This window comes from Amphibalanus amphitrite, unplaced genomic scaffold (genome assembly GCF_019059575.1).
Source record: "Amphibalanus amphitrite isolate SeventyFive unplaced genomic scaffold, NRLGWU_Aamphi_draft 001114F_arrow, whole genome shotgun sequence".
NCBI lineage: Eukaryota > Metazoa > Arthropoda > Thecostraca > Balanomorpha > Balanidae > Amphibalanus > Amphibalanus amphitrite.
The window spans coordinates 73,579-101,561 of NW_024882608.1; the positions used below are offsets into that span (position 1 = coordinate 73,579).

General features: G+C 50.1%; 1 protein-coding gene across 1 annotated transcript; it reads right to left on the reverse strand.

Moving 5' to 3' along the window:
- Window positions 1-60: 60 nt before the first annotated feature.
- On the reverse strand, window positions 61-27,968 carry LOC122370253 (dual serine/threonine and tyrosine protein kinase-like). Its single transcript, XM_043345699.1, has 16 exons — window positions 27,654-27,968; window positions 25,970-26,313; window positions 25,113-25,283; window positions 23,688-23,931; window positions 23,168-23,334; window positions 15,438-15,669; window positions 8,244-8,476; window positions 7,608-7,814; window positions 7,064-7,247; window positions 6,659-6,815; window positions 6,005-6,167; window positions 4,511-4,594; window positions 4,070-4,182; window positions 2,210-2,346; window positions 1,559-1,756; window positions 61-1,170 (listed from the first exon to the last, which is right to left on the reverse strand). The coding sequence occupies exons 1-16, from the start codon at window positions 27,877-27,879 to the stop codon at window positions 1,139-1,141; spliced, it is 2,892 nt and encodes a 963-aa protein (XP_043201634.1). The 5' UTR covers window positions 27,880-27,968; the 3' UTR covers window positions 61-1,138.
- Between the last annotated feature and the right edge of the window lie 15 nt (window positions 27,969-27,983).

Genomic DNA, 27,983 nt, shown 5'->3' on the forward strand with positions numbered 1-27,983 from the left:
GACGTAAGGCACAGGGCGAGTAATTTTAGAACCAAACTTCCTCAGTTTATCACACTTGGACTCACTGTCTCGTATATTGTGGGCAGGCACACATCGGCGCGACCTAAAACTCGCCCCCTAACAATGTAAAAAGCGGCTGGCGGTCGGGTGGCTATCAACTCCTAGGCCCATACGCGCGACCGTTAAGGGAGGCACTGTCTCACACATACAACACCCGATAAAAGGAACGCGCACGGCGGCAGATCGTTGACTTCAACGTAACGCACCAACAACGGACGCACCAGGCCACAACAATCGAACCAGCTTCTCTCGTGAGCCACCAGCCACGCCTTTAAGTACCTACCACGTAAGAACAACACTTGAACGCGGGCCAGGCAGGCCATGCGATCCTTCCATGCGAGCGGCACTTAGAAGGCACGGACGGAGCCCCCGGAAGCCCTTGGACATCCCATCAATGAGCAGGGACACCTCGGTATTGCCATGCGATGCAGCTGGCGCCAGCAAGCAGTCGCGAATCACTGGATGGACGGCGTCAGTCCAGTGCAGAAAGCCTAAATCGTCCTGCCACCTACAGAGGCCCCGCAGCCATCCAGTCTTCATCCTGAGTCGCACAGCTTTCACTGCCGTGTTAGGCACTGGTTACAAGACACGACAGCTACACACACATACAAACTAGCGCTCATAGAGGAACAATCAAGATTTTCCACAGTAGAAAACATGACACTTTATGGACAGGCTAGCCACCATGGCAGGTGGCACTAAATCAAGTAATCGGAATGACAATCATGAAGAAAAGTTCATGAAATATAGTGTAAAACTAGACTGAGGTCAAAAACTAATCGTAGAACATGATACACAAGTCATCGAACAAAACTAAGACAGGTACTTTACAATCATCCAGCACCCAAGCAAGAAACCTCGATTTCTGATTCCTTTCATGAACCAAAGCCATCATTTCAGATCCTTCATTGCACACTCAGTTTCACACACTTCAAAAGCGCCACTCTCCTTGAAAAACACGCGGTGCAGCGCCAGTCTCGGTACCACTCCTAACACCGTCGGGACGCAGGGTTAGCACGGACAGAGTCCATTCACAGCCAGGGGGACAGGGGAGGGTGCGGCGGGCGCACCGGCCGCCTCACGACCAGCACGGTATGACGGCGCTCCCGTCTGTGGAGGGAGGGGAGGAGACGTCAGATATTGCCACATAGCGGCGGCCCGAGGGAGCAGCGTTACCGTCGAATAACGGACCGTAATCACATCACAGCCATCATGGACTGTCCCTGGCGACAGAGTGCCACCATCTATGCTTATTCAGATGTACGCTTTTTATTAACGTTCTCTTTTATTATTCGATGTTGAAGCTCTTATATACCAGAAGACATTACAAGACCAGAAATGTGGCTAAAATTTGCAAATGCCTCTCATTTTTTTTTTTTTTAACGATCTAGCACAAGGGGATTACCTTACCATGGACTGAGCCATGTCCACATCAATTATAGCAATGCGCCCAAAAATTCACACCCAATGACCAGCAGAACTCCCACCAGTCTCTTACCAAGTGCGGCGGGCGCCTCGGCGGCCGGCGGCGGCGGCGGCTGGTCGGCCGGCACCGCCTCCAGCTGATCCAGCATCTGGTGCAGCTTCAGCTCAACCACGCCGAACAGCGGCCGGTGGCGGGGCTCGCCGCGCCAGCAGGCCGTCACCAGCTCCCAGCCGAGGTCGCTGCAGTGGCGCGGCCGGGATGGACGCAGCCCTGGAGGGAGAGAAGGGATGGTGAACGGTGGTCTGTACGGGCGGCCGGAGACGGCGAGGCGACAATGACAATGACAGGAAGCACTAGCAACCACAGAAGACGGCAACGGTGAAACGGCATGTGCTGGCAGTGGCAGAGAGCGGCAGAACCGAATGGCAGTGAAAGCAGTGACATAGGACAGAAGGTAGTCTGATGGGTGGTACTAGAGCCCCACAGACAGCCGTTGAACAGCTGATACCAACACACCAGATAGATAGCTCACTCTAAAAAACGATGATTCGATGATGATTTGGTATTACATGGCGCACCAGCAGCGAGGCTATATCGCACCGTGAAAATCGAGAAGTACCTACAGTTGAACACCTCCTCGTGACGCTCGAAAGGCTTCACCTCAGCCGCGCCAGTCGCTTGATTCGGCTCAATGATTTGGCCAGGTCCGGGCGGTCAGCTCACCTCGTTTGACGCACTTCCAGAGGTCGTTCTTGTTGTCGCACTGTTCGTACACGTCGGGCATCCTGACGTCGTTGGAGAGGATGTACCAGAGCAGCACGCCGAACGCGTACACATCCACACTGTGGTCGTACTGGCCGCTGAAACGTCAACGGGAGGAAGCTCAGTGCACCAGCCCGGCAGTCTACCCAGTGGAGATCCACTGGGCTGAAGGAAAGGGCCGCTTAGATACAAGCTGCCCTTTCATGTAACAGCTGCAGGCATTGCAGTTATGCCAATGACCAGTAAGAACAAATAACAAAAAAAAAAAACGTAAAACTCAATTCGGCCAAATACATACCGGGAGTTCCTAAATAAACAGTCGTATGTAAAAGCTGTATATTATCAGCATGGAAGGCATGACAAAAACGAATCACTTTCTAACATACACAATAGTCGATGCCATTTCACGTGATACCATCTTCTTTTTGCTGTCTCTTCATTTGCGGCCACAGAGGACGTGTTCCAGATGAGCCCCCTCTCGCTCCACACACAGCTCTGCGCGTCGCCGAGCGGACTCCACCGCAGCCCGGCAGATCTCCGGCCGCACTCGGCGCACCGCGGACGACACGGCCCTCTTGAGGTCATCTGTGGTTCTGGGGTTGCTTTTGTAGACCTGTGACTTCAGGTGACCCCAGAGAAAGAAGTCAAGTGGGGTCAGATCCGGAGAGTGCGGGGGCCAGGTCCGCACCTCTCTGCGGGAGATAACCCGCGAACCGAATCGGTTCCGCAGCCATTCTCGAGTCGCAACGGCCGTGTGCGCCGAGGCTCCGTCTTGTTGGAACCATTGTTGGTCCATCAGCTGCCTGTCTCCACCCAGCCGCCTGTTCAGCGCAGTCCAGAACTTGGCTAGGACTTGCCGGTAGCGCTGAGCGTTGACGGTGACAGACTCCCCAGCGTCGTTCTCAAACCAGAAAGGTCCGATTATGCCACTGCTGCTCATTGCACACCAGGCTGTGCACTTCACACTGTGCAGAGGGGCTTCCGCGACCAAATCGGGTGGCTCCGTCGACCAGAATCGAAAATTCTGGGAGTTCACGCGGCCATCCATATGAAAATGGGCTTCGTCGCTGAACCAGATTCGGTGAAGGAACTCATTGTCCTGCTCGCAATTTCTCAAAAACCAGCCGCTGTAAAGAAGCCGTGACTGTTTGTCGACTTTCGACAGTGCTTGGTGAACGGAGACCTTATACGGGAACAGCTGAACGTCGTTTCTGGCCAAACGGTGAGCGGTGGTTTTGCTACAGCCCAGTTCCTGGCCCAGCCGTCTGAGCGACTTTTGTGGGCTCCTCTGGAGGGCTTCTCGTGCCTTTTGGGCGTTTAAAGGCGTCCTCTTGGTTCTTTTTCGGCCACATTTACCCTTTTTTACGTTCTCCACACTACCTCTTGCCAAAAACTTCTCAACTATACTTAAAATGACGGTTCTTGATGGCACTTGGGTCCTTTTTAAGTGTCGGCGTAGCTTACGTTGTGTTGCAACGATTGACTTTGTCTCAAAATAGAAATGTACTATTTTTGTTTTTATGTCTGTACTATACGGCTGCATGATAGAAAGTGATTGATTTTGGTATGAAATAAAATGGCATTGCACGTGCTATCATCACGTGCAATTTGATTGTTGTGATTTTGTTAGTTGACGCCACTAGAAGCAAAAATAATTCGACTGTTTATTTAGGAACTCCCGGTATTAATGAAAATGCTCTGAGAACCATTCTGATAGGCATTCCCAACTGAACCGTAGGGTCACGTATATAAACGCGTTCAATTGCTCCCCGTAACCCGACAGCCCAATAAGTGCGAGGCTGTCGCCGCTCGTAAACCTACCTGAAGAGCTCTGGCGCCATGTGGATGGGCGTTCCCACTACCGAGCCAGAGATCATCGCCTCCGGCTTACAGAAGCCCAGGTCGGTCAGCTTGCCTCGGTTCGCGTTATCCAGCTGCGGGGGATGGCAAAAGTTACCCTTCACTTACGGAATGAGTGCAGACATGGCTAGTTCGTACATACAAACAGATGCATGCTGAGCTTACAACAGCTGCAGGCCACTGGCCGGGACCACAGATTCACGCCAAGGTCAACAACCATATATTATATAAAGCACGACCTCGTTATAGTAGCCATATACCATACCGTCCACCCACGCCACCTAAACAACGCCTCTATTTACAGAGTTGGAGAGTTCACATTACAGCAGCGTTGGGTCAGGTCCGGTGCAGCTACGTTATAAATATCGCGCCGGCAGGCGGGCAGGGATCACAGCAGCTTACCAGGACGTTTTTCAGCTTGATGTCCCGGTGGATGAGCCCCTGCGAGTGCAGAAACCGAGCTCCCTGCGCCACGTCCAGCGCGATCTGGGAACGACGACAGAAAAAGGTGTCAGAGGGCGCGTCAGAAATACATGATATGAAAGCACAGCGTCGAACAACGCGCCGGCGTTAGATAACACAGTTATTACCACATTGCTTCGCAGGTAATATTATTGAAACTAGATCACATCCCTAAAGTTAGAACCAAAGCGAGTGAAGTACAGCAGCCAATGTCAGGTGTTAAATATCGGAGTCGTTGTCAGATGTAGCTGTCTTTGTCAGATGTACGATGTTATGTCACTTGCGAGTCACAGTGTCATTGTCCGGCTCGACCGACGGCACGTCCGTCCCGATCAGCGTCAGCAAGAGAGTGTCGAAGAGCAAACACTGCGGTCTCTACTCTCTCGGACGTCTTGTCAGGTATAGCGTCCGTCTCGCGGGACGCAGAGAAAGGTGTCCAAGTCAGTACGTCAGTGTCCGTGTGCCAGTGTTAGTCTGCAGTGTGTTGGTGTCGGTGTCGGTGTGTCAATGTGTCAGAGTGTCAGTGTCAGTATGCCTACTGCCTACCCGGAGTCGTGTGGGTACTGGGCAGGTCCAGGCCGTCCTGCATGCCCAGGTACAGATCCGTTAAAAAACTGTTAAAAATCTAGGAGTGACGATCGACCGTCACCTCAGCTTTGTGTCCCATGTAGACGGTGTGGCGCGGAAATGTACCGGGATGCTGACAGCGCTACTGCACGCTCGTCACGTTATACCGCGGTCAGCACTGAAGCCGATAGTTGAAGCCCTGGTTGTATCTGTGCTGCGGTACTGTCTGTCGGTGTACGGCTCGTGTGGTGAGGTGCAGTTAGGACGGCTGCAAAAAGTTATAAACTTTTGTGCACGCGTTGTGTCCGGTCGGCGACGACGTGATAGCGTGGCGGCTGTCATCAAGCAGCTGAAGTGGTTGACTGCCAAGGATTTGGTAACATACCACACAGTGAGTGCTGTCGAGCGTATCTTTGTGTCGGAGCAGCCGGAGTACCTCAAAGGTACGCTGGGGCAGCGGGCTAGCCAGCGGCACCGGCACAACACTAGGCAGGCCAGCTACCTCACCCTCCCCTTCATTCGAACGGAGTCGGGAAGACGTAGATTGTGCTACCGAGGTGTGACTCGTATGAACGAACTTGGAGTAGAACCAGGGACATTGTCGTACCGGGCGAACATCCGAAAGTTGCTGCTGTCTAAGCAACAGACATGAGCAATAGCATGTATGGGTGCGTGTGTGGGAATTATGCGTGCTGCACACTGTTCCTCGTTTTGTATCACACTATCATGACGTGGACATGTGAAAAGCCTCACTATTGAGAGGACCTTGTCTGAATATATCTGTAATCTGTAATCTGTAATCTGTAATCCGTCTGTACATACTGTGTCAGTGTCAGTGTATCAGTGCCAGTGTGTCAGTACACTGACCCGCAGCCGTGTGGGCAGGTCGAGTCCGTCCTGGATGCCCAGGTACAGGTCCGTCTGCAGCCTCTCCATCAGCAGCAGGGCAGCAGACATACGACTGTGGCTGTAGTTGTAGTCGATCACCAGCCCACGGATGTTGACGATACGCTCGTGGTCGGGCAGAGATCTGTCGGAAGGGAGAGAGCGTTACACAGCGGAACAAGCACTTGACAACGCGGAGACAGAAAAATTTTGTGGAAAGGGGATGCGATATGGAAGACTAGCTGATGACGCAAGTCACTGCTATATGAAACTAGCTGATGGTGCAAGTCAGTATCATTAACTATAAACTGAAAGGTTTGACATAATGGGAGACATTAAAATCATTTATGAATTTGTAAAGTGTACAATGTACACCAATATATATGACAATGTCGCAACTCTTACTGATAACATACTGGCATTAGAACTTCACAAATTATTGGGATGCATGAGCTGCTAATTTACAACATTGTTTGCGAGCAGCTCATGCAATCATGCTGATTTCAGAATCACCACAGGCATTCACCCAGCTAAACGAACGCTTAAAATTTATATAACTCCTTTGAAAAGCCGATAGCCGATTGCAAATGTTTCTATTGGTTGTCCATCCGATAAGCGCCATCCGCCATGCCTGACCTGGTGTAGAAGTACTCCATGGACAGGTCGTTCCAGTGTCGGTCGTCGGGCGGGATGACCGACTTCACTGCCCAGTCCCGTCGGCCGGCCCATTCCCCGCTGCTGTACACGACGCCGTACTGGCCGCGGCCGATCTCTCGGGCCAACTGAGGGACGCCTGAAATCACGGACGGAGCCGGTCGCCAGACATCAAGACTCAATTATATACTGAACGCCGTACAGAGCACATGATTCTCCAGAGCCAGCTGAGATACCCCTGTCTTCCGGAACCTCCTGCCCTCCTTACTACTTCCAATCAAAAGCATCAACACTTCTCCCGCAACTCTTCTATCTCCTCCTTCGGCTCCTCCTCCTCTGCCTCTGCCTCATCTCTAGATCACCTCAACCCCCTCTCCTCCCGCTCACCGAATCGGGCGGCGTCCACGTAGGCGGCCGCCTGCAGCGCCAGCCGGGCCACGTGTGGCGCGTGCAGTTTCTTCATACGGAGCCGGTCGCGTTCGGTCTGCTCCAGTCGACCATCCAGCTGCGCCTCCAGCCGGCCGATGGAGCGGACGAACGCCTCGTGGGCCCTCCGCAGACGGTCGCGGAGCTGGAGGAAGGTATAGGGGAGCGGTTAGATGGGGACAGGACAGAAAAGGTGTGCTGTAGAGGCTTCATTGGTGATGGAAGATGCCTACTGTAGATATTGCAGATAGGAAATGTAGACACTGCACACAAGGAAATTCGAAGCAACAGAGAATCATTATAGAGACAAAGTGAGTCAGCCGAGTGGAATAGCGTCTCTCAATATTCGCGTACAGTTTCGTGCCTAAAATAGCAAGACTGACAAATAAGAAACCACTTATATAAGCGTAGGAACATGCCACCCCGCACGAGCGAAGCATTGTCCGGACTGTGCGCGCCCCCTACCCGGCCGTCAAAGCGCCCCTATCACGGTCCCACCCCTCACCTGTGAGCAGATGACCCTGCTCAGACGGAGCTCGTTGATGTTATCCAGCATCTCCGTGGCCACCTTCCGGCGCCAGAGGGCGTCCACACAGGGCGGCGTCTTCCAGGGCATCACGTCCAGAAGCTGCTTCAGCCACTCCCACAGCGAGGTGATAACGCTGGACGAGGTTTCCACAGAGATCTCCAGACTGTACGCCGAGTTCAGGATCTGCGCGGCGAGGCAAGGGTTACGGTCAGACAGAGGTTAAGTAACGGGGATGGTGAAATACGCGATCGAATGTAACGGCGAAGGAATTTATCCTGACCGTAACATTATGCTAAATGCTTTTGTAAACATCAGTTCACATGTTACGCAAACGTAAACATCATTTCATGTGCTAAAAGATGTTAACGTTTTTCTCTAGGAAACCGGTGAACCGTTGGCTTTTGATCATGTAAGTATATAACGTCTGATAGGCCAACTACGGTATCCACGGACCATATTATCCACATCACACGGACCATAGTATCCACATCAACTGTATAATGTGTAAAGTGCATATCCAGGTCCACACATCCTCACACCTCCTGATCTAGACCCGGCCCTCATCCAGCCCTGAAATCCTTCTCCTCTACACCCCATCGCCGGCCACCGTACCTGTTTGAGGGCATTGCTGGCCTCTCCGCTACCACCATCATCATGCGCCTCGAGTGAGAGCAGACAGCGCTGCAGGGTGCCCACCAGCCTCTCCTGCATGTAGTCGACGCTGCCGACCAGCTGGCCGGCCACGGCACGGTTCAGCGCCGCCAGCAGCAGGTTCTGGATCTCGGCAGTGCACTGCTGCAGCTGCCGCGCCGAGCGGATAGCGCCCGTCTCCGACACCTCCACGTCTGGAAGAGGGGGGGGGGGGGGGTGAGCGATCGGTCCTGAGAAGTGTGTGGCTGTGTGTGTGGGGGGGGGGGAGGGGGACAACGGGCAATGGAAAAGAGTCGGGTCATTCAACATATTGTGTTCTGGCCTCGGATATCCATCTACTTCAACAAAAAGAGGGCGTGGTCAGCGGAACGTTCTGAGAGCTGGTGTGTGTGGGTGGGTGTGTGTGTGGGAGTGGAACTGCAGAATGGTAATAAATAGCGCTGCGAGGAGTCACAGAGTAAAGGAGACGGACGGCACTCAAGTGCTACAATCCGTGAGACAATGTTATATTCGGAACTTCACGAAGAAAGCGAAATGCATCCAAATGTATCACAATCACGATAAAAAACACAAACAGTTTTTTCTGGCATGTCCGCCGACCAAAATAAATGTACCTATTTGGTAGTAACAATGATATCTTACACATCGGCTGGCAGAAATAACAAGTCAAGGTCGGAAGTCGCCTCTCATATGCGGTAGCGCCACGTTACATACATCATCGCCTCGCACAAGGACAACTTTTTATGCTCTGCTGACCAGTCACGGTCGGTCAGAGGAGACGCCAAGGTTCCCTTCCTATCCTCGCTTAAAATTACACCAGAGTCGCCAAGGCGTAAGTCAAGTCGGCTGTCCGCATACTAATGATCTTCCCACGCCAGGATATTCAGGATGTTGTGATAGGACCATGTTACATAGGGCAGTGAACTCGAATGAACAGAATCGAATAAACTCTGGGTAAATCATCTCGCCAGGCTGAAGAAAACGTGCTCCAATTCAGATTATTTCACCTTTGGCTGCATGGAGGAGCAATGAACATTTCACAACCATTTACATCCATCTCATATTATGAACGGAGAGAGCATGCTTAGTATACCGACTGTATAAATACATTCCCAGACCTCACTTCTCTTCTTATAAACGTCGCCACGGCTGGCGAGCTCGCCACGCCTAGTGATTCACCATCCGCAGCGTCTGCTGAGGCTGCTAGCCGAGCGACATTAATATCAATGTGTCATATCGAGCAACACTGCATATATGCAGCCGTGCTTATCGCTCACTCTAATACGGTGTCATATCGTGCCACACTGCAGATATGCAGATGGCGCACGCATGGAGGCGTGAAGGTTGCCCACCGCATACGCATAGCAGCCACCTAAATGGTGGCTGCTATTATTATCATACAATAAGATCTGCTAAATCAGTGACAAGTTACGTGAAGTTCACAGCTCAATTCAAGAACGAATGGCGTAGGGACTATTGGTCGTAGAGGTTTCTTAAAAATGACAATTGTTATTTCGAACACAGAGGAGTAAAGCCGGCTATGGTCACTGGTGTATTTAGAACTCTGAGATGGGCTGAGTTAGATATGCAACAAACTTTGCCAGATATGCCATATTTGCGACAGATACAGCCCATCCAAATAAGTTACCGCTTTAGTGGTATACTATTTATAGGAGCGGCGCGGTGTAATGGTAACATGACCGGTAAACTGTGATCATATGAATCTCCGGAACTTGGTTATCACGTTTCAACTGCTAGTCGTAAGGTCCGTTATCTTGAAACCAATATTACAATTATGCAACAAGAATGTTTTTGACATAGCAAATGGCATACGCTTCTTGAAGCTGACACCGACCATATTAGAAACACGGATGTAACTTGTCTATCCCTGAATTAGCACCTTAGTCCTGTAAGAAGGCGTCACTGCATTCGACATATAATCAAAAGCACTGATAACCATCTCCGTCGCAATCAGTGGGTATCGGTATTTTCAGCCTACCGAACTTTAAGTACTTCTGTACTAACAAGTAAACAAATGCGAAGCAATGTCTGGGAGTCTGGAGGACTTCTTATCTAGAACGGTGCGGAGAAGATGCCAATTTTCACCATACGCTAGCCAGTAGCAGCCTTACACACGCATTCACCTGCGGTCGGCAGGGCGACCACCAGCTCTGCCCCTCCCTACCGTACGGAGGAGGGGGAGGGAAGGAGGAGGGGGAAGGTCGCGGCCAGCGCCCTCAAGGTCACGCGAGCCACACAGCCGCACGGCGCATCGCCGCGCCGCTCGCTTGCTCGTACGATACCCAGGCGACGCAAGTGAAAACTGTTGACCTAGGCAGCGGGCGAGAGGTGGCGGATCGTGATATGTGAACGCTCGTTTCTAGTCACACTCTGGTTCTCGTGTTGAGTGGGAGAGGAACTAGGACAGGTCAGGGACGATGGGCCGTCCTCCGTGTTTACAGTTACGTCGCCATATCACTGCAGGGCTGAGTGACACAAGTGCAGAGACAGATCACAAGTGCAACTTCTGTAAGACTCGTTCGAAAAAGACCAAAGGAAGTCAATACAGACACATCACTGCGTAGTAATCAGACAATGAGCATGGCATAAAATTTATCACAACACCTCAAGACCTTCGCTCTGTTCGGTATAAAAAGCAAGGCCCGTCAAAGGCAGTGTGATTTAGCACGCTCTGCGCAACTGATGTAGCCCCTGTTTTTATCCTGGAAACTGACATCTCAAATACGCATAGCTTGGTTTATTCTCGATGAGATGACGCCATACCCCTCTCTTGATGTTTTTTTGATGTCAACTTTATCGCCCTGATACAGTCACCAGGGAAACTAATAATACCCGTAATTGGACCGGTAGCCGCGCCGCCGGTGGGTATCATCATACCAGACCGAACTCAGGTGTTAAAAAGAAAAAGGTAACAGGATAGCATATGAAAACATATGGCCGCCTAGTCTCGTGTTCCTGTCTCAATTAGAAATGTGAGACTTAGCTCTGAGCGAGATAATTCTTGGAGCGTGAGAGGTGGAAGGTCCCTACGCATCACCACTCACTTTACCTGACCTTATTATTATTATATATATATATTTTTTTTACTCAAGTTTTGTGCGTTGCTATAATCGCCTCACTTGTCAACAGACCTGTTGGAATCTTTCCTTTGCCCTCCAAATTTTTATTGAAAATCCCACGGCGCGGGACTTTGATTTAGCAGTAGTAGAGCACACGTGCCATCCGTCCTATGCCCTCGCCTCCCTCACTGAAGAAAACCCGGGCGGCGCCCCACCCCGCATACTTTCGACCTGATAAATAAGCGTACTACATGGGCTGTGTTCTTTATCGTCCCGATGGGACATTGTTCAATGTTCATGGGTGGCGTCCCTCCACATTCCAGTAGATTCCTGTGTAACATCAAACATCCACGTCAAGGCATGGGTTAGGTATGTTCTCTATCCGCGTCGGTTAATGAGCGTCTGGACATTACACCTAGCCCACATTAGCGGTCATGTATGACCAGTAAACACATCGACGCAAGTGTTCAAAACGGAATTCGCCCTACACCAGCGTGTCGCTCAGGCCATCCGCCAGAGGGACCACAAGATCGTAATCTGGCCACTCGGCCTCACCAATATCCCCAACTTTACGTCAATTTCCCCGAAAAACCTGTCTGCGTCAGCAGGATTCGGTTTATATTTGTTTATTTTTAGGCTCTGTCAAAAACAAGCACAAACTTAATAGGTGCCATAAGAACTGAGCGTGACCGGATACAGCCGAAACTTGTGCGAACTTTAATATTTGATTTGAAAATTATTTATTCGTGTAGCTTGTCATTCCATCAAGTGTCGGCTTTGGCATACATTAAGTACCGACGCTAATGCAGATAACTAAATTTACAAGCATTGGAGCGCTGTCTAATGCAAGACCTACAAACCATGCGCGAATTAAAAGTCAGTTAACGCCGATCCCCCTCCCCCCCCCCAACACCACGTGCGTACGTCCACCCACGCGACAGCCCGGCGGCGGGTGTAACATTTCGACACGTCACCGACATGTCAGAGTGACGTCATCGGGTTCAGACGGAGACCCGTGTCACTCAGCGACCCAGGTGGGTGGTAACAACGGTTTTAGGAATAACTGTAGAGGGACAAAGCTGCGGGGCTAGTGGCGTGGGAAAGAGAGCGATTGAGAGTGTCCTTTTCCATAAAGCCTGGAATGACAGGGTGAGATCTCAACAGGGTGAGACAGAACATTAGCGGGGCTAGAGAGCTAACGGCTGACTCTTGGGACAGCGGGTTGGGTGAGACAATTAAAGGGGACCAGTTCGGTAGGACGAACAACTGTGGGGGCCAGCGGGTGCTCACGTCAGTTTCAGAAGCCAGTCGACGACACCGGACCTGGTGTGAGCGTATAAAAAGAATGTCTTCCCAAACGAAGACAACAAAAGCTTCTGACAGTTACTAAAGGCTTCTGACAATGCTAAGCCTCAAGTATTCAAACCATTCATTCGTGCTGAAAAATGTCATGACATTCGGTCATGAGATAGCATGTCATGTCAACTTCCAAGAGCTCAAAGGTTATGGAGAAAGGACGCAAGAAGCTGAAAGTACACAGGTCTGAAGCTAAAAATTATTCGGGCCACGGTGTACGGATGTCACGGCAGCGCACGGTTCGTCGGAAGGTCATCTCAGGCTCAAAAGAAACGGTATATACCATTCGAAAGCTGACGGTGAGCTGAATTCAAATATGTAATTTTTATCAAAATCGATCGATGGCCTTTTTTGAAAATTGCGTTTTTGTAAAAACTTTATAATCTTTTATTCAACGGGCTGTCCCGGACATTTTTGAAAACATAAACATGTATTTTTTAGTTCCAGTGAAAGCTGAACACCAAAAGAACAATATTTAGCGAAGCAATATTTCCAAACATTAATATGCGTCTCCCACAGCCGACAATAAGGCGCAATTACACAGCTCAGTGTCACGATGGACCAAAGTCAGTCACACAGAAGCGTGAACTGACCCTTATCGACTCGCAGTCCCGGCGCTCTCGGCCCGCCTGACCGGCCACGGAAAGAACGTTCGGCTCTCGTTCTACTAAACAAATGTCATATTTGTCAGTTTTACTGTCCACAACGCTATTAAAGTTATTCAGGATACCTGTGAAGAAAATTCATTGTTCTGTCATCTTCACATCATGCGTTAATTTGCATTTGTTCATGTCTACTTTGCTCAATTGAGCTTGGCATCATGCCCATATAAGGAAAATTGGCCGCGCTGAAATGTCAGAGGCTGCACCGGCCTCAGCTCGGGTGGAGTGGGGGTAGCGCCCGGTGGGGTAGGGTAACCTTTGACCGGTCGCACGGCCGAGCAGCTGTCACCAGTACAGCCTCTGACAGTGAAACCCCGCTCACTTCCCCTGCGCAGGCACTGAGCGCAGCTGGATGGAACAAAGCATGTATAAGAAAAATGTAAATTAAAGCATGTTGCAAATCAAGCAGAACAATGAATTTTCTTCACAGGTATCCTGAATAACTTTAATAGCGATGTGGACAGTTAAACTGACAAATATGACATTTGTTTAGTAGAACGAGAGCCGAACGTTCTTTCCGTGGCCGGTCAGGCGGGCCGAGAGCGCCGGGTCTGCGAGTCGATATGAGTCATTTCACGCTTCTGTGTGGCTGACTTTGGTCCATCGTGACACTGAGCTGTGTGATTGCGCCTTATTGTCGGCTGTGGGAGACGCATATTAATGGTTGGAAATATTGCTTCGCTAAATATTGTTCTTTTGGTGTTCAGCTTTCACTGGAACTAAAAAATACATGTTTATGTTTTCAAGAACGTCCGGGACAGCCCGTTGAATAAAATATTATAAAGTTTTTACAAAGACGCAATTTTCAAAAAAGGCCATCGATCGATTTGGATAAAAATTACATTTTTGGATTCAGCTCACCGTCAGCTTTCGAATGGTATATATCGTTTCTTTTGAGCCTGAGATGACCTTCCGACGAACCGTGAGCGGCCCGGCCGCGACTTTTCCTCCGCCGTCGACAGCGCTACCAGGGCCCTGATATGCAGCACCCGCCGCTACCAGCACTGACGCTTCAGTTTCCATGGAAAAGTAAGCAAAATTGCTCAGTCTGCTCACGTTTCCATGGAAAACGAAGCGCCAATACCTGGTAGCAGCGGTTAGCGGCGGGTAGCGGCGTGCCGTGAAACAGGGCCCTGGTGACAGCACCGGCCGCCGAGTATGACCTCGTCCGCCCCTCTCCCCTCCCCTCCTCCCTCCCCGCCGCCAAAGGTCACCGTACGCACAGCCAGGTGCACCGGCCGGCGGTCACCGCTCTGCCCCACCCAGCCCAGCGCGCGAGGAATGTTCTGACCCCACCACCGCCCGCCGCCGCCTTCAGCCAGCCCGACACAAACACCTATCAGACCCGGGCCATCGGCGTCTCTATCGCGACTCGTAGACAGATCTGACAGTAAAAAATGACACACCCAGCCGATTGGCCCCTGGGGTGGACGGGAGTGGCACGCTGATTGTGCTGTGGGTATCGCTGGGACCGCGGTGGCGACAAGCACTAACTGGCTACCGATGGCGTGCCACCGCCGCCGACGGCGATCGGAACCCAATGACCAACGCGATAATGTTTAGCTAGGAGTTTGGGACCACCCTCACACCACGGTGATGGCCATTTAACGACGGCCATTCAAAAGTAAACAACGGTATTCAAAGCTTGAATTACAAAACCGGTCCGCTTTGCACGTCTGCAAATGCATTACCACATCCTTCACTCGTTTGAAATCAACACAACTGGGTTTTCCAGGAATACCGACTAAATAATGCGCTGTAAACACACTGCACCAGCCAGAGCTAAGTAAAATTTGGTCCGACCCGGGTGATGACATCTCCACTATCGCAGGTCACCGACTAACGTCTGTCTCATATTTTTTGGTAACCCACCCACCAAACTCAACTCGTGGCAACTCATGTAGTTGTCTCATCCGACTCAACTCATCAATCCGTGCCGCCTTTTGTGACTCAATTCGTCGCCAGAAGCAGTCTTATTCGACTCAACTAAACTTACAGCCGGTGCCATCCTATCCGACCCACCCCTTGCCCGGTCCCATACCCTCCGATCGCCTCACCTCTGAACTGATACATGGCCGCCTGACTGAGCAGCTCGTCCCTCATGCTGACGCAGGCGCGGTTCACCATCTGCGACATGTGCAGCTGGTTGCTGTCCGCGATGGCCATGACGCTGCTGAAGAGCTCGGCCTCGGTCTGTCGCGCGTACTGCAGCCGACGGGGTGTGATCTGGATCTCGCGAGCCATGTCGAACGCGGAGAGGATGAACGCACGCAGTAGCTGGTTCAGCGCCTGGTGGGACACAAGGGTGGGAGCGTTACACAGAACGTTACACAGAACGTTACACAGAACGTTACACAGAACGTTACACAGAACGTTACACAGCTGGTTCAGCGCCTGGTGGGACACAAGGGCGGGAACGTTACACAAAACGTTACACAGCTGATTTAGTGCCTGGACGGACACACGGGTGGGAATGTTACACAGAGCGGAGGGGCATTGGTCTACGAGTAGTCAGGGCAGGAGTGTCATACATACTAGCGAGTCATACAAACGGAAATGTTTACCGGTAAGGTGTCATGAGAATTGAGAACCACCGTAGCATAACATATGTGTCAGAAAGAATAGAGTGGCATAGTCTGTGTGTCATTTAGGCTTGCTTGACATGAGTTGTGTGTAATTAAGACCAATGTGACATAGCCTGTGCGTCATAAAAAACAGCCCGCGATTCAAGCTCCCGCTGGTAGGTATGCAGCAGATAAGCGATCATATGTTAACGCGGCAAACCCGGGCCAGGCCAATGTACCGTCGCGCCATAGGTCTGTGATCATCGTTGTCAAACGATACAAAATGTCAATACCGCAAATCATTAATCCGGTAATCTGAATTAACTTGGCACCATCCTCCTGGACAAATATTACTCGAATTGGCCCGCCAGTCAGCGTCTTCCCGTAATTAGTGAGTGGCAGTGGAAAACAGACTTCTTAATGCGGAAACCATAGGGAATGTTTTTTTTTTTTTTTTTTACTTGCGACTACACCGCAAATGCCTACACAGTTCAGCATGTACTTTTGCACACTTTTCTTGTCACGGATAAAGGCTACCAGTTGCATTGCTGAGAAGGTAAGATAAAAAGTCATAAAAGAATAACGCAGTTTCTAGGGTGCTCCAAAAGACATACATACGAGTATATATGCCAACATAGCCATTCACCTACCTACTGAGCTCGTACGCGTTCTTATGTAGAATGTGACAGATAGCTGAGCTAATCTTCATATTGTAATCCATCTAGAGGATATCCACAACAGTTTCCCATCAGATTCAGAAAACCAGCCAAGTTCAGTGAACTAGTAATGCGGGAGAGACCAATGGCCGAGGCGCTACATGCAGATGATACGGCGCTGGAAATAGTAACAAATCGCTCGGGGCCGAGTCGCAGCGCTGTGCCGCCCCGACCGGCCAGCCAGTGCGGCGCAGCTGGCGGTGAAAGCCCGCGATATCGAGGACTAGAACGGTCAGATACGAATAACAGAAGCCAAAGCACGTAACGTATTCAAAACATCTTGAAATCATCAATTTTTGTATCTTTTTCCAAATACTGGTCGGCGAATATATACCAGATAATGAGAGGGACTTTGACCGGGCGAAATTAACCCTTTACGAGTGTAGTCTGTGGGTGCAGGAACTTTTTGCATCTAAGCGTTGATTGCCAGTTTTGCATAAAAACCGCGCCGGTAGTCCACTAGATAGCAGCGTGATAAAGGAACCTACCATTGCGTTCGGACAACTCGTGTTTGTGGCACCGAGTTGTCTTCGTCCGCCTATGTTGGGATCAACGTCAGTGGTCCCCTCCGAGTCAGTCAGTGGAGTGGTCAGCTCGGAGCTCACTGGTCCTGGCCCCACGAGAGCTGACGTCCAACGAGCCACTTGGCGCCTCCTCTAGAACCGGTTCTCACCAGCATACGGGTGCCCCCGGCAGCTGCCGACCTCCAGTTTTATGATATCAAGTAAAAAAATTATTATTCTATTTATTTACTTCGAGGAATGTTTTGACCAACAAAAGGACCTGCTAAGCTGCCGTTCTGCAGCAATACACCGCATGGTATGCCTAACTTATTATTCATTAATCACATACCACTGTGCATAGTGCTTTACTACGATAGGTGACCATTTCGAGCCCTTGTCAAAACAGTAAACGCATAAAAATGACTACAGAAGTTCTGTACTACATCACCCAACACGAAAACCATTGGCAAACGCAACCGTGGACAGACATGTGACATAAATTAAATTAACTATAATGCGAAACGACTATGTGAAATGAAATCCTCGTGTAAAAAGGCCTTACCTACCAATAACAATAAATGACAACTAAGCACAAGGTGCCAATAATATAGGTACGCTTTTCCCTCGTCCAGTGTAACAAATTTCAGCACCAATTGACATAATCCAGATTGTCATTCGAGCCATTCGAGCAGTGTCAAGCCTGGCCTGGGTATACATATATTCCCTCGGTGCTGCTCTCATTCTATGTAGGTCAGACAAATCATTTTTATCGCAACTGCGGCATTTGTGCAGAGCTCCAACACGGATTGTCGCCGATCCGGTTGTCCTGCTAACCACTGCAGCTCGATATAACTATCTGACACGTTATCACCGCACTCGGAACAGAACGGCCGTCCGCGGGCATCAGAGACGATAACAAGTTCCTTCAAGTCGACACGGTCCGACTCGCGAGCAGTCGGCTACGTTCTGCCGGATACCACAGACCTAATACATGCATTGTGCTAAATGGCATAGCCGACAGTGATCGAAGCTTCCTTCACCTTCAGACCGAATTTGAAATCGTAATGATTATCCAGTGAGTTACATAATAGAGGACGGCCCACAAAAAAACGTGTTAACCTTCAATGCTCCTTTGACTGAGTAGCGACCAGTGACAATGGCCTCAATTGGCATCGTGAAGACCTCGCCTGCACATTTAAAATGTTTCTTGTATCGTTTAGCATGCCTGTTTGAATGTTTTCTAGGGTTGAGAATGTTCAAGATTCCGCACTAGGAAATGCCACTCAAAACTCCGTTCATCAGTAAGCGATACTAATACCTTACCTACCAAAGAAAAACCGTTCACCGTTCCGTGCTTCTATCCTCAGGATACTGATATCCTTCTCCTCCATGCCGCAACCCCCCTTCGGGCTGGACAGGCAACTTTATCTCATGCGGGCTGCTCCCTTGGAATGGCACCGCTGCTCCCGAGGGAGCGCACCCCGTAGCCGGGTGCAGTGAGTACCTTGGGGCTGGGTGGCCTGTCCTCTGCACGGGCTCAGCCCCGGTGACTCACTAGGGTGCCTGCCCAGACCAATGTCTCCCCCTATATCCTACCATCCTCCTGGCTCTGAAATGGTCCCATTGGACCGAAAGGGCCTAACCCCCCCCTAAAAAAAACGTTCGAGCAGAACATTCATTGAATGGAAAATGTAGAACAATCCTACTGGGAGTGATTCAGTCGTATGAGCACTGAGGAGGTTGCGCAGACAGATACAGGGACGAATCAGTCAGCACCTACTCACTACTCCGTATCTTTTAGTGACATGCACTTGTTCGACTGCTCTCGTGACCCTCCTATATAAGTGCATGGTTTCCTTTCAGGCTTTTCAATCAATCCAGGCGGAATATTTTTTCTCCATCGAGTATTTTTGCGAATTATGCGTGCTTCAGATTTCCTGAAGCAACTTATTCAGTATGTGCACCAAAAGCAGGCAAAAAGGGTTTGCTCCAGGCACTTCTCCCTAGCTCCGATTATTAATAGAGTAAATCAGAAACGGTGAATAGTCGCAAGCACGGCTGTCTTTGGCCACATGGGTACCGCCATGGCTGACCGAAATAGCGCAGAGCCAGGGGCGTGTCTCACCCGAAAGAGTGGAGCAGAGTAGAAGGGAGCGGAGAGGAAGGGACTGGAATGGACTGGACTGGAGTGGACTTTAGGGGAGGGCAGTGGAGTGGGATGAAGTGGAGTTAAGTTAAGACTGTGTGGAGGCATTTGGACTGCAGTCGATTTAGGTGGAGTGGAGTTCGGCGTAGTGGAGTTCGGCGTAGTGGAGTACAGGAGCTCATGGGCGGCAGCGGCAGCGGCAGCATCATCGACGACCGTCACCAGCTCTCCCTGCGTAATTCAGTGGTCTCTCCCTCACTGAGCCTATTGCCTCGGCCACCGCTTCCATCGTCTGGCCTTGACACGTGCAGAAAGCGTAGTCACCAAAATAAATACGCGCCAGAATAAAACAACTCATTTTAGCTGGGGAATTTATTTACCTCACGCCGGCAAAAATCGCAACTGCGAACGATTGAACGTGACCGGCATCAGAATTGAGTCCAATATTTATTTTATAAATTTACTTCAGACCTGTGCGATGTTTTGAATGGCGGAGTCGCGACCTTACATTTGGCGTGTGCCGTGTATTGAGGGCCGGGAGCGGGTGCCGGCCGGGCGCCATTCTGCGTCACCACTGTCGGGCACAGCTGATGGGGTGGTCGCGCGAGTGATGCCGGGGACTGAGGTGGCAGGGCGGCTGGTGGAAGGGGCTGGGGTGGCAGGGCGGCTGGTGGCAGGGGCTGGGGTGGCAGGGCGGCTGGTGGCAGGGGCTGGGGTGGCAGGGCGGCTGGTAGTAGGGGCTGAGGTGGCAGGGCTGCTGGTGGTAGGGGGCTGGAGTGGTAGGGCGGCTGACGATGACAGGGGCTGCTGAGGTGATGAGGTCGATGGTGGCAGGGATGCCAGCGGCGGCACACGTGCAACTGCGATCAGACACAAATGCGACATTCAGAATAGCCGTGTTTTCAGCCCTTTAACAGCGAGAGACATCGTCGGTGCCAGTGAACACTGAACAGGGGCAAATGAGCACTGAGAAATGAGCAGGCGTTCGCGACCTACCTAGATTTCAATACTGAGTTGCAACGGGTGCAACGATAAACGTTTCTTTCACTCTTTCACAAGTTTTCTCAATTAGTCTTAATCGGCCGTAGGCTGTTGATGGAGGTTTAATAAGTTGGTGAGTCGTACGTAGAAATATTGTGTTCGGCGTTCCGGTGGTTTGACTAGGTTTGGTGAAGTTTACAATGTTTATAGGAATACATTCAGAACTTCCGGAAAAAAAAAATGTGGCCCGAATTTGGTAATTTATCCTTCGACAATTTGCGTCCGGGTTGTGCATCAGTATGATTGGACTCGGTCGGGAGACTGACTTCTCCGCCGAGTGCGCGGTGCTGTTTTTAAACGCAGCACAGACGTATGAGCGTAGCAGATAGCAAACCGGCTCCGGGAGAAACATTGCGTAACGGTTCGGCGCCTTCGTCAAAAATACACCTGCCCTCTACGGTTTGTGCTACAATGCCTAGTGAGAGAGCGTGACGATTACTTTAGAAGTTAACCCGCGCCCGGCTGGGGGTCCTGGATTTCCACGCCCTGCTGGGGGGGGGGGGTGTTTGAACACCCCCCCCCCCTTGTAACTCGGCTCCTGGGCCACGTAGCGATACGCGGAAGGCGGCGTTCGAAAGAGCGTAAAAAATAATGACGAAATCACTTCGGTCAATTTTTTGGTCAGGTTAAAGGTGAGGTCACCAGAGGTCATTGAAGGCAAAATTTCGCCGATTTCCAGGTCGAATGTCGAAAATTTCCAAGAAGCCAACGCATAACTCGAGAACCAATAGAGCTACAGCGCCACGGAAAAGCGCATTCGATAGCCCTTTTAACGCCCTTTCTGACTAATTCCCTCAGATTTGACCTAACGTCAACGGTTTTGCCTGCACGGGGCAAAAACTGCAAAAATAACCGATTTTTTCGAAAACAGTTTCTCTGCAATAACTTTTGACCCAAGCCTTGTACGAGCTTACTTTTACCGGCATCGTGTTCCTCTCGTCAAGACGCATCGAATGAACTATAACTTGACCTTGAAAGGTCAACTTGAAAATTTGACCTCAGGTCAAGGTCATGACCTGACCGGAAAGGGTCATGTTGCATATCAGTCGATCCGTATCGTCAAGCTGAACACATCTAAGGCATTTTCATCGCTCTAGCATGCCTCTTTCAAAAGTTATTTGCGAAAAACTGTTAGATACCATTCGTGACCTAAGATGACCTCAGGGCATAAACAAGGGTCACGGACACCATTTTCAAGTTCAGTGTGTCTAAACCACTTGTAATTCGGTGTTTGGGAGTGTTTATAATGTCTTTCATCCAAAAGAGGCGCATTTCAATTTTCTCCCATTGACTTATAATGGGGAGGTCGCAAAATTGACCTGACCTTAGGTCATCGATATCAAAATTCTGAGATAAACATTTTGTACATGCTATTGCACTTAGCAATCGCTGAAAGTTTCAAAGCGATCGGTCACTCGGTGTAGCTATGACATACATTGAAAGTTTTTATGAGGTGAGGTCACTTCAAGTGACCTGGTGACCTGACCTTCAATGACCTTGGTCTGAAATTTTCACAACATGTGTAGAATTGATGTATGATAAGGTGTACCAAAAACGGCGGCGCTCCGCGCCGCCGTTTTTGAGATATTCGCGAAAAACCACAAGGGGGGGGGGGTGTTCAAACACCCCCCAGCAGGGCGCGGGTTAAGGTCCATTACCAACAGTGAGGTCGGTAGCATGTTCCGACTTCTGACAGCTGGTTTAATTGCTCGTCTTCGGTTCCTTATTTCAGCTTCAGCTCTCTAATAAACCATTCCGTATACGAGTAGGACGGGTATACCTGGTGGGCGGCTAGCAGCAGATAGGCATATTATGACAATATGAAAAACGCATTTGACTTGAAATATGGTCAAAACTACAATCACCGACAGACGTGTCTACTGTAAGCATTACAATAAAAAATATTACACCTTGATATGGAGTTACGACCTCCAAGGCTATCGGCACGAGGGACCTAAATAAGGAGTTTTGACGATTTTACCTCAATCTGATAAATGACTAGGAAACACTACAGCAAAAAAAAAACTTATTTGATTCATCACGCTTCTTGATAGCGACGTTTGGCGACCGGTTCTCACCAGAAGCGTAATCTAATTTAATAGCAGCTTATTCACATATATAGCTGGGGAAAGGCTCCATTTTCTTGCGTGAGTTTTTTCCCCTTCGAAATAGCACGGAACATTTGTGCCCGAGTCAATGGCAAGTCAGAGACATTCCTCAGCATTCTAACGGAAAAGGATTGATCAACACAATGAGTTGATATAATAAATACCACCTTTTCCGGCCAAGAACTTCGGTCAGCACTTCCTTTCCAAAATCACTTTAAAAATTGTAAAGCCTCGCGATCAACGGTACCTGACTTTACAGGCGACACTAACATAATCCCTGCTTTATATATTTTCAGACACGTTCCGATCGGCTCCATTACCAGACAGCTTGTCACCTGACAGCAGAGTTCTTCATCCCGTCCTCAGTGAGGTGACTGCCAAACGATGACGTGCGATAACGGGGAGCGACTGTGGTGGTGCATACGGCAGATATTTACTCTCTCCAATATCCAATCAGTGGCCGAGTCTCAATCAGTCTCACCGCCTTGACTCAGTGAAGAATGCAAAGTCCCCGTCTTATTTTGCTAAGTGAATCACACAGTCACAAGCTAAACAATGTTGTTTTGACGGAAGCTGAGCGATTCGCTGTCCCCACCTTCCATATCAGTGAGCATTTCCCCATCACCTAAATTGTTGACCTGGTGGGCGCCAAGTCCCCGTTACCCACTCTGTTGAGCCGTTACACAGTTGTGCAGTCCCCGTCACCTACCTTGTTGACCTGATGCGCGGCCCGTAACAGCTGCAACTGCAGACAGGTCCTCAGGTAGGGTGCAAAGGCCAGCATCCCGGCACTGCCGGCCACCAGCTGACAGCTCTGGAACAGCTCGTCCACTGACTGGCCCAGCGACGCCGGAGGACAGGTGCTGAACTCGTACCCTGCCAAACATAAACGAAAACAATGGCTGAAATGGTGATACGAATTTAGACTGGTCATAGACATCGACTGTATTGGTAAACATACATGACTTGTAACATGGAAAACAGGAAATCAAGTCAAAAATATACAACGCAAAAAAGGTCAGCAAAAAAGGTCAGATTACATACTTTACGCAAAAAAGTATTCACCAAGTGAAAGCATCGAGCTAACTTAAGAGTTCCAATGAAGAAAAACAAAACACACTGAGGGTGATAACCGTTTCCTTCCGGAAGCAGCGCGTCATGGATGGACTCGCGACCCTCGCCAAAACCTCCCCCACGCGGTCCCTCCCCACCGACCGCCGTCCTCTCACCTATGGCCCGCAGTTGGAGCAGCAGCGGTCCGGGCGGTGGCCGGGCCACCACAGCTGGCTCGGGGCTGCCCCGAGCCGGCGCCACGCCGGGCCGCCGGCCGGGCCGGGCCCGGTGTGGCCAGTGCAGCGAGAGCTGCGGGGGCGGAGCGGAACCCGCCGGCTCGGCCGGGGAGTCGATAGGGGCCGCGAAGAACACCGCCTGCCCGCCGGTGATGCGGTGTAGGTCGCCCAGCTCCGCACGTTCCTAATGGAGGGAAGGGTCGGGGGGGGGGAGGGGGTAGCGGTCAGGGGACAGACCCACTCCTGACGGGAGATCGGAGTTTGAACAGGGGGACAGCCTCACTTCTGCCGAGTTGGCACGGGGTGAGTTAGTTAGTGAACTGGCGACGAGCGAACAAGACCGCGTAGTCTTGTTCCTGATGAACAGCACATGCGCAAGCGTCAATAAATGCGGAGATTCTCCGTCAAAAGGCAAAGGTTACGCAACTGAAACAATTTTGAGCAATTGCAGCGAGAGGTTGTTCAACAACCAAATTATTCGGTTGCTATTCGAAGTTTCCAAATATTTGACGTTCTGACTTGGTTGATTACATCCATTATGCGATGCTACTCGTTTTGCGTATGCTCATATCCTGTGTAAATCCGACAAATGCTACGCTAATGTGTTTGTGAGCCGAATACCGATTAACTTGCAACTGCTAGTTTAACGTTTGCATTACCGTAACATACCTAATCTGTGGAAGTAGAAAAGTAGTGGAAGTAGAAAATACTTCCCCACATGCAAGCGCCGATGATTTTCGAACAAATATTAAAACGTGAGCCGTCGAGTAGCCCAGAAGTCACAGAGCCCGCCGTGGGCTCCGATACCGCTGACTAGCGATGACTCGGCAGACCTTGACGCACATTGTGTGGGAAATATTGGCCCGGTGTCGGCCGGCGCAAGGTGTGTGCCGAGCATTCGTCCGGTGTCGGCCGGCCAAGGACGCCCCCTCGTTCACCTCAACAATACAAAGCCAGCTGTTCAGGTGCGTCCCAACTCGCAACTACTTAAAGTAGCCCCCCTCCTCCCCCCACAGAGGAGGAGTGGAAGGGACTGATGGCAAGGATGCCCGACAACTCAAATGACTAGCGTTAGGCAAGTCAGGCAATTTTCCACAAAACGTATTGACTTGCGCTAGGTTCAGCTGTGTGAGTGACGCTAAACTACGATATCCATACTGAAATCAGGCCGACAGCGTGGCGTGTCTTCTTCCCCGTGTTGACACCTCAACGAAGAAACTTAAGGTTTAAGAGAAGGACAGTGATGATGATGATTAGGTTTGGTGGCGTGCCCAACCTCTGAGGGTTATATGACGCCAAGAGGGACAGCAAAACATCTATCGCCGTTCCCACAGAGCCCCACTGAGCTGGCGCGCTCAGACCCACCTGTTCGGAGAGGCAGTTGGCGGCCGTGCCGTGCAGGAAGACGGGCACCACGTCCTCGAGGAAGCAGTGCACGGTGGCCGCCTGGTGGGTGGGAGCCACCACCAGCCGCACGTGGTCGCCGCGCAGCAGCGGGTGGTTCAGACCCACGTTCACCCACACACACGTGCCGTCCTGGCCGAGGAGAGGGCACCTGTCACACTGCGGGCCTCACGTATCGAATCGAGCCACACACAAACCGTATAAGCCTGTAGAACATACTACGGGAGATACCGTAAACATTTCTAGGTAAAAGGTTCGCTAAATAAGGAGTTCATTGACATTGTCACGTACACGTCAATTACCATGACTTTGCAAAAATGAGAACATAAAAGGTTGGGATTCTGCTTGCCCTTAACGAGTAGCTACATTGACAAATGACGAGTGCTTACAACAATGCGTAAAATGCGCACCAGTCACAACCTGTCATCGATGCGTGCCTCTGAACATCAGCTAGCATTGATTAATGGCTGTCAGGTATCCCGACATCCGGTTTAGCCGGGAAGTCTGCCGAGGCTCGATGCAGACTGGATACTCGCGACAATCAGTCCCTGGAAACCATCAGCGCTGCGGGTATTCGGAGGACAGGAACTTACAAGAAAAATTATGGAAATCGGACACGGAAAGGAGAATTCATGAGAGGACGTCTTTGGTGGGTTTGAGCCTACTGAGTGCTCCGCTCCCAAGAGAAGAGTTATCACAGCTCCAGACTGCCCCCCCCCCCCCCAAGTAAGGCAGTGTCCCAGGCCTGGTATCCCCGTCAGGCGGTGTCCAGGATCTGCACCAGCCCGGGCTCTACCCCGAGGGTCGGCGGCACCCACCGTGTCGGCGAGTCCGAGCTCAGCCAGGCAGGGCGGCTCCAGGAGCCGGCCGCGCTCCGTGTCGCGCACCACCAGGTCCGTCTGTCGGCGCAGGCCGTTCCGCTCCTGCAGCATCACGGCGAAGTTGTCGCACGCGCCGCGCACCACCAGCGGCGGCCAGCGGCGCGCCGTGCCGGACGGCGCCGCCAGCGGCAGCAGCGGCTCGCCGAGCAGCGCGGCCACCAGCGCGGCGCGAGCGCCGTTGTCGGCGCCGAGCACCACCAGGCAGACGGGCTGCCGGAGCACCGGGTGGTCCTCCTCCAGCTGGGCGAACTGGGCCGCCAGGTCGGCAGACATCGGGTCGTCTGGTGGACGGAAGTGGGGGTCTGTGGGTCAGCTAAGGAGTAGTTTTGTAGGCAAGAGAGAATATCTGTAGAACGGCAGATGGGACCATATCTAGGGAATGTGGAGTGTATACATGCAAATTAACAGGTATCAGGCCAGCCTATCAATAAACCATTTTTGAGAGCACTGTGAATATGATGAACACCCCTGGAAGAATTTCAAAACAACTTTTTCAAATATCACTTTCCCAAGGAATTCCAACTCATAAATCAAATAGGTACAAGTGTGCAGCCTGTAATATCCATAGCTATTAGCTAAATACCTCCCTATCAATCAAAATGAGTCATAGCCATGATTGTGCACTTCCTGGGTTACCTACTGTTACCATTGATATTATTTTCAGTCACTAGCGTTGTTATGCATTTTCTGGTAAAGACAAACTAAATATAATATCAACCTTGCAATGCCATTGTTGCCTGCTTCTGCTTGCATATTTGATTATATATGAATTAAATATAAACCACTTATAATGACAAATAACTCAAGTCAGGTCACAGTCAAAAGTGTGTCAAAGAAGTCAATAACATACCCATCAGCAAAAAGCATAAAAATAATGAGTTTTGAAACAAATTTTGTAGAAAATGTCAGTTTTTATTAGTCTTATCTGTGGTACCTTCATTGGGTGGGCATTGGACAGGATCAATTGTGACCAATGACCATGCATCAAATAATTTCAATCATGTCTCAAATTGCATTCTGTCCAATGTCTGCTTGCCAATATATTTAATACATGTCTAAACAAATTATAGGTACCCACTAGTCATCAAGCTGATGATCTAATGCACACAAGCAAACAGCCATCAGCATTGCTCATCAGCATGGCATGATCTTCTATTGTCAATCACAGATTAGAAGGCTTATTGCAGCCAGAAAAGTGAATATGATAGAAACTATCCAGGCTATGTTAACACCATAAAAATTACAATTACATACAGTCTTTAAACCTGAGTTTCCTGAAAAGCTCGAACACAATTTTGCAGCCTATGATTATGTCATGGTGCTAGTCTATGATCATTCATAGGTATTACCCTAAAAATGCAATACCAACTAAAAAATAAAATTTATCCTATCACTAACTAATATCTGGTTAAACACAAACTGAAACCAAGAAATAAAACATAATAGAAGAACAAACACACTCAAAGCCCAAATCGGTAGCTAATGACCCTTAGGTACTTTAGGTAAGAGCTAATAATCCTTCAATGTACTAGTATCAGTGCGTATTTTTAATAGGCAATGCATTTCATATGGGTAACGAGAAAAAAAAATGCATAATTTGGCTTCAACAAAGTCTACTTACCATGTGACACTTGCTGGTCATGATCATGATGCTTGGAATCTGAGAAGAGGTTCAAAGCTTGGACAGAAGATGCCAGTAATCCTTTTAAATACTGCTTGTTAAAAACAAATTTTTCTTGATTCTCCACAAGCAGTTTGCTAAGACGCACATTGGAGGCTTCAGAAGTGTCACAATCACTTGGAAACACTTCTTCTCCATACTCTGCATTGTATTCAAGCCCAACCATCGTGACCTAGGCACTTATATTAAATCAAATAAATAAGACATTCTCACGATAATCCACACCCCTCAGCGACTGATATCGTTCGGCGACTGTCAGCGTGAAGAATA

What these genes read in the sequence shown, in the direction of transcription:
- LOC122370253 (XM_043345699.1), bottom strand. Translation starts at nt 27,879, where the DNA reads ATGGTTGGGCTTGAATACAATGCAGAGTATGGAGAAGAAGTGTTTCCA. An exon ending in CCAGCAATGCCCTCAAACAG is followed by an intron (nt 7,815 to 8,243) that starts GTACGGTGGCCG and finishes CTCGCCGCGCAG; the next exon opens with ATCCTGAACTCGGCGTACAG. An exon ending in TCAAGCTGAAAAACGTCCTG is followed by an intron (nt 4,183 to 4,510) that starts GTAAGCTGCTGT and finishes CATCCCCCGCAG; the next exon opens with CTGGATAACGCGAACCGAGG.